Genomic DNA, 11,738 nt, shown 5'->3' with positions numbered 1-11,738 from the left:
ACATTGACCAGATGTTATGTACTTATGAGTGCTGATCTAACATCAGCTGCACTTATTTATTTACTTCAAAAAAAAAAAAAAAATTGTTAAAATTATAAATATAATTTTAAATATATATTTTTTCAATATATGCACTATATAGTGAAGGAAAAATTTGGCTTTTGAATGTATTGATTGTGTTTTCATACATGTCTTTTAAGATTTATATTATATGAACTGATTTTGAATATAATTGCATCACTTTTGTCAAACAGGGCAGAGTTTAGGACCCTATACCAAGGAACTTATGACATGTAGTACTGGTTTTTTATGATCTTTTGAGTTCTAAGCATGTATTAATGTTGATCATGTGTATTAATGCCGATTATAACATCTCCTGAAGTTTCACTGAAATATTCGACCAATTTTCCGATGTTTCCTAAAGACAACAATACATTACGCGATACACATGGTATTTCCCATGCAATGCCTAATATGTTTCCATATCCCAAGGGTGTGATATATGCATTGATACCAACACTGAAAACATTGCTCATATCTACTATATATAACGGGAGTAATCGGGGCCAAAATTTCCAGCATTTAGTTTCCTGAGAGGCTAAAAACATGTGTTACTTAAGTACATGAAAAGGGTTTTAGACTGAAACGATGGGCATGCAGGTAATTTGGAGAAGCTATTTGGCTGTTAGAAGATGCTTCCTTTCTCTTTACAATGAGAAAAGCTTTGATAATCTGGCAAAGTATGATAGTTGATACAATGGCATTAATAAATTTGTGCGAGTGGCATGTAATGAACTCAAAATAAACCATACAAATCGTGGGTCCATTTGAATCTCTTAAACAGAGGATTGCATTGATTTGATTTCTGTTTGGTGGATGTTGAATGAACGGTTGAAATAAAAACAATTAACAGCACAAAATTCAAGAAATAGATGTTTATGGTGAGCTATTTGAAGTGGATCCAACCTGGTGGTCTTGGACAGTTTGAACTATTACTCTTTTAAAACTGCGCCTCCACCAATTCCCACTTTTCTTACACACCACTCCCTCTTTTTATTACCCCTGCACTCTCTCTTTACCATTACGTGATATGGGGCTGTAACACCCGACCTGTAAAAAGGGCCTTTAAAGGACTGATATGAGGCTGATACATTCTATTTCCCTTAAAGGAAGCTTTGACCATTACAAGGCTGCACGGCATTGTATGTGCTACACAATATCTGTCATACAGCTGGCTGTTACCATTTCTGAATACCTTGCTCCACATGCATTGTATGTGCTATATCTACTAGTGTGTTTAACGTAACTCCACAATATTTGTTGATCATGGAGCTTTATGTTTCTAATTCTCATTGATCTTGTTTCTGTTCTTCGTTTTTGGAAATTTTCGATTTTGTTTGCAAGCCAACTCCTGCTATTGTTATGTTGTGTAATAATGTGATGCATTTTCTTACAGGAAAGATTTTCCGGGGCATTGACATGTCCAACTTCAGCTTCTAATCATTGCGTACCATTTCCAAAAACCATAGAGCATCAGAACCTTCGATTCCATTCCTGCCCCTCAATTCTCAAAACGAGAAATCAAAAGAGAAGGCTAAGATGGGAGGGATTGAAACCAACAAAAACAGCTGGTATTGGAAATGCAACAGAAGCGAGCAGTCAGGTCTAGTTTCAGCCACAGTGATGAGAAGTTGAAAGAGAACATGAAATTGAATACGACTGCCAGTGAGGGGAGTGCTAAGGAAGATACAGTTTCAACAGCTTACGAATCCTTTCAAAAAGGCATCTAACAACCAGGAGAAGTTGTCTCTTTTCGAGTCTCTCAAGAAGATGAAGAAGGTCAGCTATGTTAGAAAAAACAAGGGAGGGAAATAGGAGCGGGCCAGTTTAGCACCTTTGCCACAAAAGAACCAGCCCTGAGAAAGAATGGATATGCCTTGCATTGTTCACCGTACTTGAGCTTCATGCAATTGTTGAGTTTCTATTATTGCCATGAAGTAACAAAATGGTGATATGATTGAGATCATCAACGTGAATGATGGCAGATATTTCAATGGTGATTATGTAAAGTTCACTATGTTTAGCCATTCATTGTATGGCTGGAAATCTACTGTTAGATGTGCTTGTATGGGTGCAGCTCATGTAATGAAATGCTTGAGAAATAACAAATAAAAATGCTGTTGTTCCATCATTCCCAGAGCTTTTTAATAACATTTGAGACAGAAATGTCAAATCTACATTTGTTCCTCGTCGTTATTGACTGGTCATGATGCAAAGATCGAACTGAGCTGATGATCTCAACCATCTGATTTAAGAGCATGAAAGTTAGGAACTCTAGATCAAGGTTGTAAGTCTAGTATAAGCATTGTGCAACTTGTCCGAGCTGACTCAGACCTGATTAGAACAGATCCCTTTTGACACTGCGATTCTATAATGAAAACAGGGGTGACTCAGATCAACTTAACCAAGTTACCTCAACTTGGGAAGCGGAGTGGCTCGTGTACCACACACCACCGACCTCAGTGGTGTGTTGAAGTCACTAAGTTCTGTGGGCCCAACCAAGAGGTATGTTTTATATCTAAACTGTCCATCCATTTGGCGAGATTTTTGTAAGGCTTGAACCCAAAATAAGATAGATCTAAAGATCAAGTGGACCACACTGCATAAAGCAATGAGAGATTGAACGTCTACCATTGAAACCTTCGTGTGAAGTCACAGAAGTATTGGATCAATCTTAGATTTATTTTTTTTCCTTCATCCACGTCTCTGTTACCTTATGAACGGATTAGATGGAAAATAAACATCATGGTGGGCCCTACCAATGCTTTAACGCGGGGAATAATTGTCCCACTGCTATTTGTGGTGTGGTCCACTTGATCTTTGGATATAACTCATTTTTGGGTCCGTATTATAAAATAACCTCTCCAAATGGATGGACGGTGCGTATATAATAAATACATCATTGTGAGGCTCATGCAACTTTGATTTCCTTTCCACCGTTAGTACGGGCTCGAGAAGCTCAGGCGTTTGGCTTTGCACGCCACGTACACACACCATTAAGGACGGTGGTGTGTGGTACACCAGCCAATCCGCTTCCCTCAATCAGGATGAGTGGTGAGTGTGTCATGGAAGGGAAATCTCCACTCAGCTCTCAGACCTAACTAGTTGAGTCGATCCTTTACTGAGTTACCCCTCACTTTTGACTTAAGAGTTAATACCCAATGACTCAGTTTTAGTCAACGAGTCTTGAAACAACGGTCTAGATCGAGTAGAGATACAAAATACGTCCAATCATCATATCGAAACGTCCAAAGAGACCAAACTTGTCTTGCTTATGATTTCGAAGCACCTTTATAATTTTGAGAATTGGGGGTCAAGATCCGGTAATCCAGACCGTTGGTATGTAATTTGCTCCAATAGTACTCTCTACAAATTCAAGATCCAGATGCCACTGTTTTGTTTCTCTTCCTAACTATCCATATTTGGGCAAAAAAAGCCAAAGGAAAACATTCTTCGTTTGAAGAGTCTATCCATGGTGAGAAAGCACAGATATATGGTCTAGATTACCAGATCATGGGACCCACTTTTTAGAACTGTAGCTTGTGTTTGCAAAAGTGGGGTGGCCACACTAGTTTTCTCCGATTGATTCTATTGAAAAGGGTACGCCGGTCATTTAGATGAATTCCAGAGGTTGCAATAAATCTGGCCACGCATAGGGTAGGGCCCACCATGATGTATATGTTTTATCCCTGCCATCCATCCATTTCTACAAATTATTTTAGGGAATGAGACTAAAAAGGAAGCAGTTCGAATGATCAAGTGGACCACATCACAAGAAGCAGTGGGGATTGAATTCCTGCCGGTGAAAACTTCCTAGGGCCCGCCATGATTTTTATTTGCCATCTAACATGTTCATAAGGTCATGTAGACCTGTATGAAGGGAAAACATAAATATCAGTTTAATACAAAATTTCTGTGCACCCCATGTAATTTTTAATGATAAGCTTTCAATCTACACTGGTGGTCCACTTGAGTATTAAATATATCTCTATTTTAGAATCGTGCCCTAAAATAATATGTCAAAATGGATGGATGGTGTGAATAAAACATATACATCATAGTGAGCCCCTGACAGAGACGTCTGTCTTGTGTCCAGCCCCGCCTCTAAGTAAATCGGTTCAGGCAGGGCTATGTGGGGGCGGCTATGATGTATTTGGATTCTTGCTGTTCATAAATCATTTTATATTATCAGCTCAAAATTGAGATAGATCTAAGGCTCAATTGGATCTTATGTTTATTAGCCATCCAAACTGTTCATAAAATCACACATAGAGCTGAATGAGGAAAAATAAATAAAAATTTCTCAACTTGATCACCATATGTTTCACTTGTGCCTAACCTCATATGTGAAAATGATCTTGAAAAATTGATGAACACCATGAATAAATTCCATAGAGGGCCCCACAAAGACATTGCCTAGACTGATTCCGTCCAGGTGGGGAGGGACGCAATCCGCTCTTAAATAAATTCTTGCAGCTTATTGACTTTCAAGTCTCCCTTGGGACGATTTTCTACGATTGATTTCAGGCACTGGCCATGTGGCCTTATTTAGTTATGAACCTCACGTGGGGTTTTCGGTCAATGTGAGGTGGTTGTGGTTTCAATTATTGAATTCATTTGTATTTTTTTTTCATTTTTTGATTGACGGAAATACCTATCAACTATATATCTACTTCTGGTATGGCTGTCCGTATACATGACCTCATTTAGAACTAAAATTCTGCTCACCCCATGGCTAATCTAATTCGTTCATTCTAATTGGACTGTCATAAACCCGTGGGGTGAGTTTTCTTAGTATTTTTAAAAAAGATATCTGTGGCCAACTAGCTAGTAAAGTAATTTTGTGTGTTAATGCTGAAAATTTTCCTTTGGTGTGGTCCATTTATGATGAAATTTGATATCATTCTTGAGCGGATGATGTGAAATTAAAACTCTTTACTTGTGGACGGGTTGGATTTAACTCAAGACAACCCAGTTGGTCCCACATTAACTGTAGAAAGGTTAAAAAACATGGGGCCCTCACCACACAAGGCCATATGACCGATTCTTTTTCTTTCTGTTTTTTTTAAATTTTTATTTATTTTTATTTATTTTTTTTTCACTTGACCACAAGAAGCCAAAGATTCTTCGACAGTTGGTGATTCAACATTTTCATACGTTCGGAAGGCTACTAGCGTCAATTTCACACAAGTGGAAGACAGTTGTCGAAAGCTGGAGGAGTGCGACGTTACCAGCGCTTGCTGGGCACTGTTAGTGATGTGGCATTCCTCTTACTTTGATAAGTGGGTCCCACTCCTCACGTGAAGGCCTTGTCTTAAGTGGTTTTTGGTTGCTGCGTGCCCTGAATTTTAAATGAGCTTAGATAGGTGAGTTGGCTTGGTGAGTTCACTCATTCGGATGAGCTTAACTGGTTGATTAGGTTTTTTTTATAGTTTGGTTTTAAGGTTAGATTTAAACTTGGGATCAAGGTTTTTGGGTTTTAAGTTAGACTTGGATTAGAATTTAGGGTTTTAGGTTAGGCTTGGATTAGAATTTAGGATTTTAGGTTAGGCTTGGATTAGGGTTTAGGGTTTTCATCCATCTTTCATCGGATTGTCAACCTTAGGGCCCGTTTGGCCGGGTGGATTGAAAGGGATTGAATGGTATTAGGGTGGATGGCGTGGATTTTTAGGTAATGATGGTGTTGTCAGTGGATTGTCTTGAGCTACGTGAGATAGCTAAATCCCTGGATTGCTATATCCATTCTGTTTGGCACACTTGGCCAATCTCGGGGTTAAACCTTCTCATCCCTTCCAATCCCTCAAACCAAACACAGCCTAGGCAAATTTGAATGGATTAGATGGAATTTAAAGGTAATAATGGTGTTTTCGGTGGATTGTCTTAAGATTCATGGGATTGGGATCAGAACACGGACCTTGTTTGGCACGCCAATCCCAGGATTTAACTTTCAATCCCTTCCAATCCGACCGGCCAAACGGGCCCTTAGGTGGGGTGCCTATGGTTGCATTTCCTAAAATTAGCTGTTGAAAATGGATGGCTAGCGTGGATGTAGGGAACATACATCTCAGTGGCCCCACAGTTAAGGATCCACCTATTGCCACGTGGTAGACCGACTCAGTTTCAAATCAGAGGTCACGGATAAATTGCCACGTGGTGTGTATAAAGAAAAAAAAAGGTTCCTTGCAACGGCTGCTTATTCAACCATAAGATTCTGCTAGATCAGCATCTCAATCAAACTTCCTTTCTTTTCACGCAACAGGCTTTCTGAAAGTTCCTCCTGAGGGTTTTCTCGTACTTGTGACAAAACAACCTCGAAATATCGGAAGATATTGGCAAGAACTCGTGAGGCACGTGCCATTTTGCAGGCTGCACCGCCTCCACGCGTGTCTGACGTTATTGCTGTCTGGGCCGTGTTTCGGTCAAAACGGCTCGTGACGGCGTTAAGTGAAGGCCGTTCCTGGCCGCAGCTCTTGGTGGACAGCGTCTCGAAATCAACAGCAAAACGGTCGCCGTTCACATATGGACCGGAATTCGATTCACTGCAATATGCACCCAAGCTCTGTGGGGACCATTGTCTTGAGCATGACATCCACTCCGTCCATCAGGTGAGATGATCTATTATAGTCCACGAGAACTAAACTCAGGCCGATCAACAACTAACGTGGGCCACACCACACGGATTAATGGTGATGGAGATATTGGCGAGAACTCGTGAGACACGTGTCATGTTGCACCGCGTCCACACGTGTCTGACGTTACTGCTGTCTGGGCCGTGCATTCAGTCAAAACGGTCAGTGACGGCGTTAAGTCAAGGCCGTTGCTAGCCGCAGCTCCTTGTTGACAGCGTCTCCAAACAACAGCAAACCACTGTCTTGGGCGTGAAATCGCGGGGAACACTGTCGTGAGCGTGACGGCAGTCATGTCTGTCAGCGTTCATACAGGAGGGACACCGCCACACGAAATCACAAAGTTCTTTGTGTAGACCCATCATGATGTATGTATTATACCCACACAGTTTGGCCATTTTTCAAGATCATTCCAATGAATGAACCAAAAAAAATTAGGAAGATCAAAATCTCAAGTGGACCACGCCACAGAAGGCAGGGGGACAATGATTCCCACCGTTGAAACCTTCCTAGCCCATCATGATGTTTAAGCCTGAGGCACCGGCCACCCGCTTGAGGTAAACGATGTAGCCCTGTGGAGCCCACCATGATGTATATGTTTTATGGAAACAGATTGGCTACTCCCCCTGCCACAGCCCGGTGGCTGATGGTAAGTGCTCTATGGCCCTACCATGATGTATGTGTTTCATCCATTTTTACATATTATTTTAGGGTTTAATCCGAAAATCGAGAGGGATATAAATCTCAGTGGACCACACCGCAGTAAAACAGTAATGATTGGATATCCACCATTAAAATCCTCCTAAGGCACAATGTACTGTTTATTTGACATCCAATCTGTTGATTAGGTCATACAGGCCCAGATGAAGGGGGAAAACAAATATCAGTTTGATCCAAAGCTTTTATGGCACAGAACATTTTTAATGGTCAACGCTCATTCAATACTGTTTCCTATAATGTGGTGCACTTGAGAGTTGTATACAGTCATTTTTGGCATCAGACCATAAAACGATATATAAAAATAGATGGACGGAATGGATGAAACACATACATCATTTTGGGGCTCACAAAGCACCGACCACCAGCCAATGGCTGGTGGCAGAGGGAGTAGCCAATCCGTCTCCATGTTTTATCTACGCGGTACATCCGTCTCGCCAGCTACAGTGTACCACACCATAGAAAACGGTGAGATTGAACTGCCACCGTTGAAAATTTATCGGGGCCAAGAAGTTTTGGATGAATACCTGGAAGAAGGGAAAAATAAAATATCAGGTTGGATGACAAATAAACACTACTTTGAGGAAGGTTTTTACGGTGGACATAATTATCCCCACTGTTTCCAGTGGTGTGGTCCATTTGAATTTCGGATATGTTTCAATCTTGTAATTAACCCCTAAAATAATCTAAAAAAACGGGATAGACGGTGTGGATAACTCATTTACATTCATGATGGGCCCACTAAAGTTTACTCTGTACGATAGAGCTACTGGATATGCAATCCCATTTAGCTCTCATCTTGCTACAACGTTACAGTTGAACTTAACAGAGTGAAAAAGAGAGGGAAGAAAAGGATTAGGATTAAACAAAGGTCCCACACACACGCTTTCAATTGCCCAATCATTTTTAATCAGTAGAATTGTAAAAACCAAAGATTTCAACAGTAAAATTGACTTTTTGATATGTTGTTTTCATCACAGGAAACATCTTCCAAGAAATTCCATGGAAAATGCTTAAATCTTTCTCCTTATTTCGACTATATAAATCTTAGAAGCTGATTGATGTCTCCTAATTCTTTCTTTCCTTATTCTTCATCAAATCTGTCTCCTCTTAGAAGCTGATTGATGTCTCAATTTCCCCTTCATCAGGTAAAATCCACTCCACTCAATTTTTGTAATTGTTGTTCAAATTTCATCACAGATCAATAACTAGGGTTTTGATGTTTGCAGGAAGGGGGCTCTCATCGAGATTTAGAAAGTGGTGGGGTCCATGTTCCGGGGCCATCAAGAAGCCAATGGAACCCTGCACATCTGAACCTTGCACCACCGTCGTCAGAAATGATTATTACGATCATCTGTATGGTATGGATGATCTTGGGGTTCCTCTTGAACCTCAACTATCCAATCAACGGTGGTGATTTCAACAAAGTCCTGAACGCTTTATTCCATCAGAATCCGATCTCCTTCTACTTTATTGTCATTATCGGTACAGCAGCCTTCTACTTAACGTCGGCGTGGTTGATGATGATAGTGGGTAGATTCCGGCCTCCCATGGCCAGAAATCTCGCCCTCGTTATCCTGCTTCTTGGAGTGCTGTCCGTCACAGTGTTACTGAATGCTCTGCTCTCCAACAAGTTCAGTTGGATTTTATGGATCTTCTTCGCAGTAACCATCTGGATCACGTTGGTTATGGAAGGGTGTGAGCGTGCTATACGATGGACGGACAAGATTCGCATGTTGGTTATGCAAGGGTGTGATCGTGCTACCCGATGGACGGACAAGATTCGCACGTCAGTTGTGGAAGGGTATAAGTGGGCCACCCAGTAGACAGACAAGATTTCGCCCTTTAACATCTGTTGAATCCTTCAAATTTCTCTCTCAGACTTTAAACGTGTATAGATTGCTAATTTGTGATTGTTGCTCTTGTAGAGTGGAACGAGCTAGACAGTCTCAGTGATGCTCATCGTCAAATTCATATGAGATTTCTACGCTGACGGTTCATTTGTACAGGTACAACCTAACCTATTTAAGTTTAGATTTGTTGAGAAGTCTAATAATATGATCATCAATGCCAAGTACTAGATAGACAGGTTTTCTTTCTAAAATGTGGAGAAATGTTTTACTTAATTGCAATCTCCGTGCAAAAACCCTAAATAAGTAGGTGATTTTGTTGATCATAAGAGCAAGAGTAAGAGAAAATTGTAAAGGGAATTTGAAGAAAGACAATTGGCTTTATGGGAAGATAGGGCACTTTAAACATTAGTGAGATGCATAGCATAAAGTAGAGATCGTGGAGGGATGGATTAAGGTTGATATCACGCCCCGAAGTCTGGTGCCCGGGTTGGCCGGACCCCGATCCTGCATCCCAGGACATGACTTGAATATAATATAAACATAAATCTCTATTCATCATATAATATAATTCTACACAACATACGCTTCCTTAATATAAATATTAAAATATCTAATCACCACCATCTAAAATCTCAATTGTTCTTCCACTATAACTCTTCTCATAATGAATTTAAACCTGAGAAGGGAAACTAGACTAGACAGACACAAATAAAAGGTTAAAACTCTACTCCACTCGCTCCCTTGACTTGATCTTGATCCTGAAATTGAATTCTCGAAAGGGTGAGCTTATACGCACTCAATAAGAAAATTCTTACAAGTTTTAAAAAATTAATATATTTCAAAAGTAGTGCGAGTTCAAAAAACATTATGTTCTAAAAATGGCAAGTTTTCAAATGTAGTAACTTTTCAAATATGACAAGTTTCCAAATATGATAGATTCACAAATATGGTTTATTCATTTTTTTTTTTAATATAAAAACTAGCACTTAAACAAAAAAGAATAATACAATATGGTTAGAATCATGAATGTTCGCAAGAAAGAGCTAGAATTCGATGCTAACAGAAATAATCAAATCAAATCAAATAGTGCATGAATGCAGTGTACAAAAAATGTTCCATCATTCACAAGTACGAATCATCAAAACGATGGGGCCTTTTTATCACCAGTAGGTCTCTCTTAACCATGAACTTTTGTAGTTTCTCTTACGCTCATTCATGTGAACTCACAGTGAGGGACACAATCAGTTCGTTCAGGAAAAATCTACCTGCTTTCTTATGTAAGTGACACACGTTCACCACACTTGGGCCAAGGTAGGCCAAGAAGATCCGATTGGGGTTTAAGGCTGTTTCAATCTTAGGATTCCAAAGCACTTTTATTTTGCTTTATGGGATTTTCAACCTAAGAGACAATATGTCGCCCTGATATTTGATGGTGTTCCAAAAATTCATGATCAGTCCTCGATATAAGAACTTTCTAAAAATAAAACTTTTCTAAAATGGACTTTTCATAAATAAACTTACCAAAAATAGAATTTCCATGATCAAAACTTTCTAAATCCAAGTCTTCCATAAACATACTTTCTAAAGATAGAATTTTCAAAATATTTATTTCATTAATTTATTTTTTCCAAAGCAAACCTTTCATATTCATATACCATTCCATGATTATTTTCAAATCATGATAAAAATTAACTTCCATCAACATACATGCTTAACCAAGCAAGAATCCAAACCCTTTCAACACATAGACGAAACATGCATGGATTTATAAAAATTCCAGCAACAAAAGACTTAATAAATCATTGTTGGACTTTAGAGAATTTGAAATAATTTTTTTTATTTTTATTTTTACAATTAGGGGTCATTTTGCATCTCTACTAATAAGAGCTTATTTGCTTATTTTAAAAAAAAATAAGCTCTTATCTTGAAAATAGATTGTTTGGTAAAGCTCTAATTTTAGAGCTTAATTTTTTAGAAACTAGCAAAAAAGTTCTTAAAAAATAAGTGACGGGGATGTCACTTTTTCTTGAAGAGCTTATTTAGCTCAAGCGGTTAGACATTTTTGATTAATTTATGAACAAGTTTGTCTTTAAACTTTTTAAGTATTCCTATCTTGCTCTCTTCTCTACTCTTTACAATCTCTCTAAAGTGGGCCGACATGATGAACAACCCATAGTGAAGCTGGGGCTCCACATGATGAATGTACCACATCAAGGTGGCCCACATACTGCACGGTCACATCAAATGTGGGACCCACATAGTGGATGCCTCACTTTAAAGTGTGGCCCCACATGCAAGGTATTCCGTATCAGTAATGGTGGCCGTAGCAGTCACCACCATTACCGATATGGGTATTGGCCGTAACGGCCGATACGAGGGCGTAACGGCCGATATGAGGGTGTAACGACCTTTACGACCTCCGTAACGGTTGAAAATTTTCTTCTGCCCAGAAAAATCTGAAAAAAATATCTAGAAAATCTAG

At 39.4% G+C, this 11,738-nt stretch overlaps 2 protein-coding genes across 13 annotated transcripts in view; both read left to right on the top strand.

Annotated features, from left to right (window-relative positions):
• The window catches only part of LOC131258042 (protein STRICTOSIDINE SYNTHASE-LIKE 10-like), a 136,326-nt gene that overhangs the window by 27,528 nt on the left and 97,060 nt on the right, over positions 1 to 11,738 (top strand). For 2 of the 3 annotated variants that reach the window (XR_009177817.1, XR_009177820.1), the window contains one exon: positions 1,457 to 1,673. The exons of the other annotated variant lie outside the window; for it this stretch is intronic. The gene's annotated coding sequence lies outside the window, so the exon portion shown is untranslated. Of the gene's footprint in view, positions 1 to 1,456; positions 1,674 to 11,738 lie in introns of those variants that run through there. 3 annotated transcript variants of the gene reach the window in all.
• LOC131258043 (uncharacterized) overlaps positions 1 to 11,738 on the top strand; it is a 96,452-nt gene that overhangs the window by 69,739 nt on the left and 14,975 nt on the right. For 9 of the 10 annotated variants that reach the window (XR_009177822.1, XM_058259089.1, XM_058259084.1 and 6 more), the window contains exons 1-3: positions 8,450 to 8,551; positions 8,633 to 9,207; positions 9,332 to 9,412. Coding sequence is in view for 9 of the 10 variants with exons in the window: in XM_058259089.1 (XP_058115072.1) it covers positions 8,528 to 8,551; positions 8,633 to 9,207; positions 9,332 to 9,359 (627 nt within the window). In the remaining variant the exon portion in view is untranslated. Of the gene's footprint in view, positions 1 to 8,449; positions 8,552 to 8,632; positions 9,208 to 9,331; positions 9,413 to 11,738 lie in introns of those variants that run through there. The other variant, XM_058259082.1, reaches the window with a different exon arrangement.

The sequence above is a fragment of the Magnolia sinica genome, chromosome 10 (genome assembly GCF_029962835.1).
Source record: "Magnolia sinica isolate HGM2019 chromosome 10, MsV1, whole genome shotgun sequence".
Classification (NCBI taxonomy): Eukaryota; Viridiplantae; Streptophyta; class Magnoliopsida; order Magnoliales; family Magnoliaceae; genus Magnolia; species Magnolia sinica.
The sequence above is the reverse complement of the archived record's forward strand: the minus strand, read 5'-3'. Positions and strand labels throughout refer to the sequence as shown.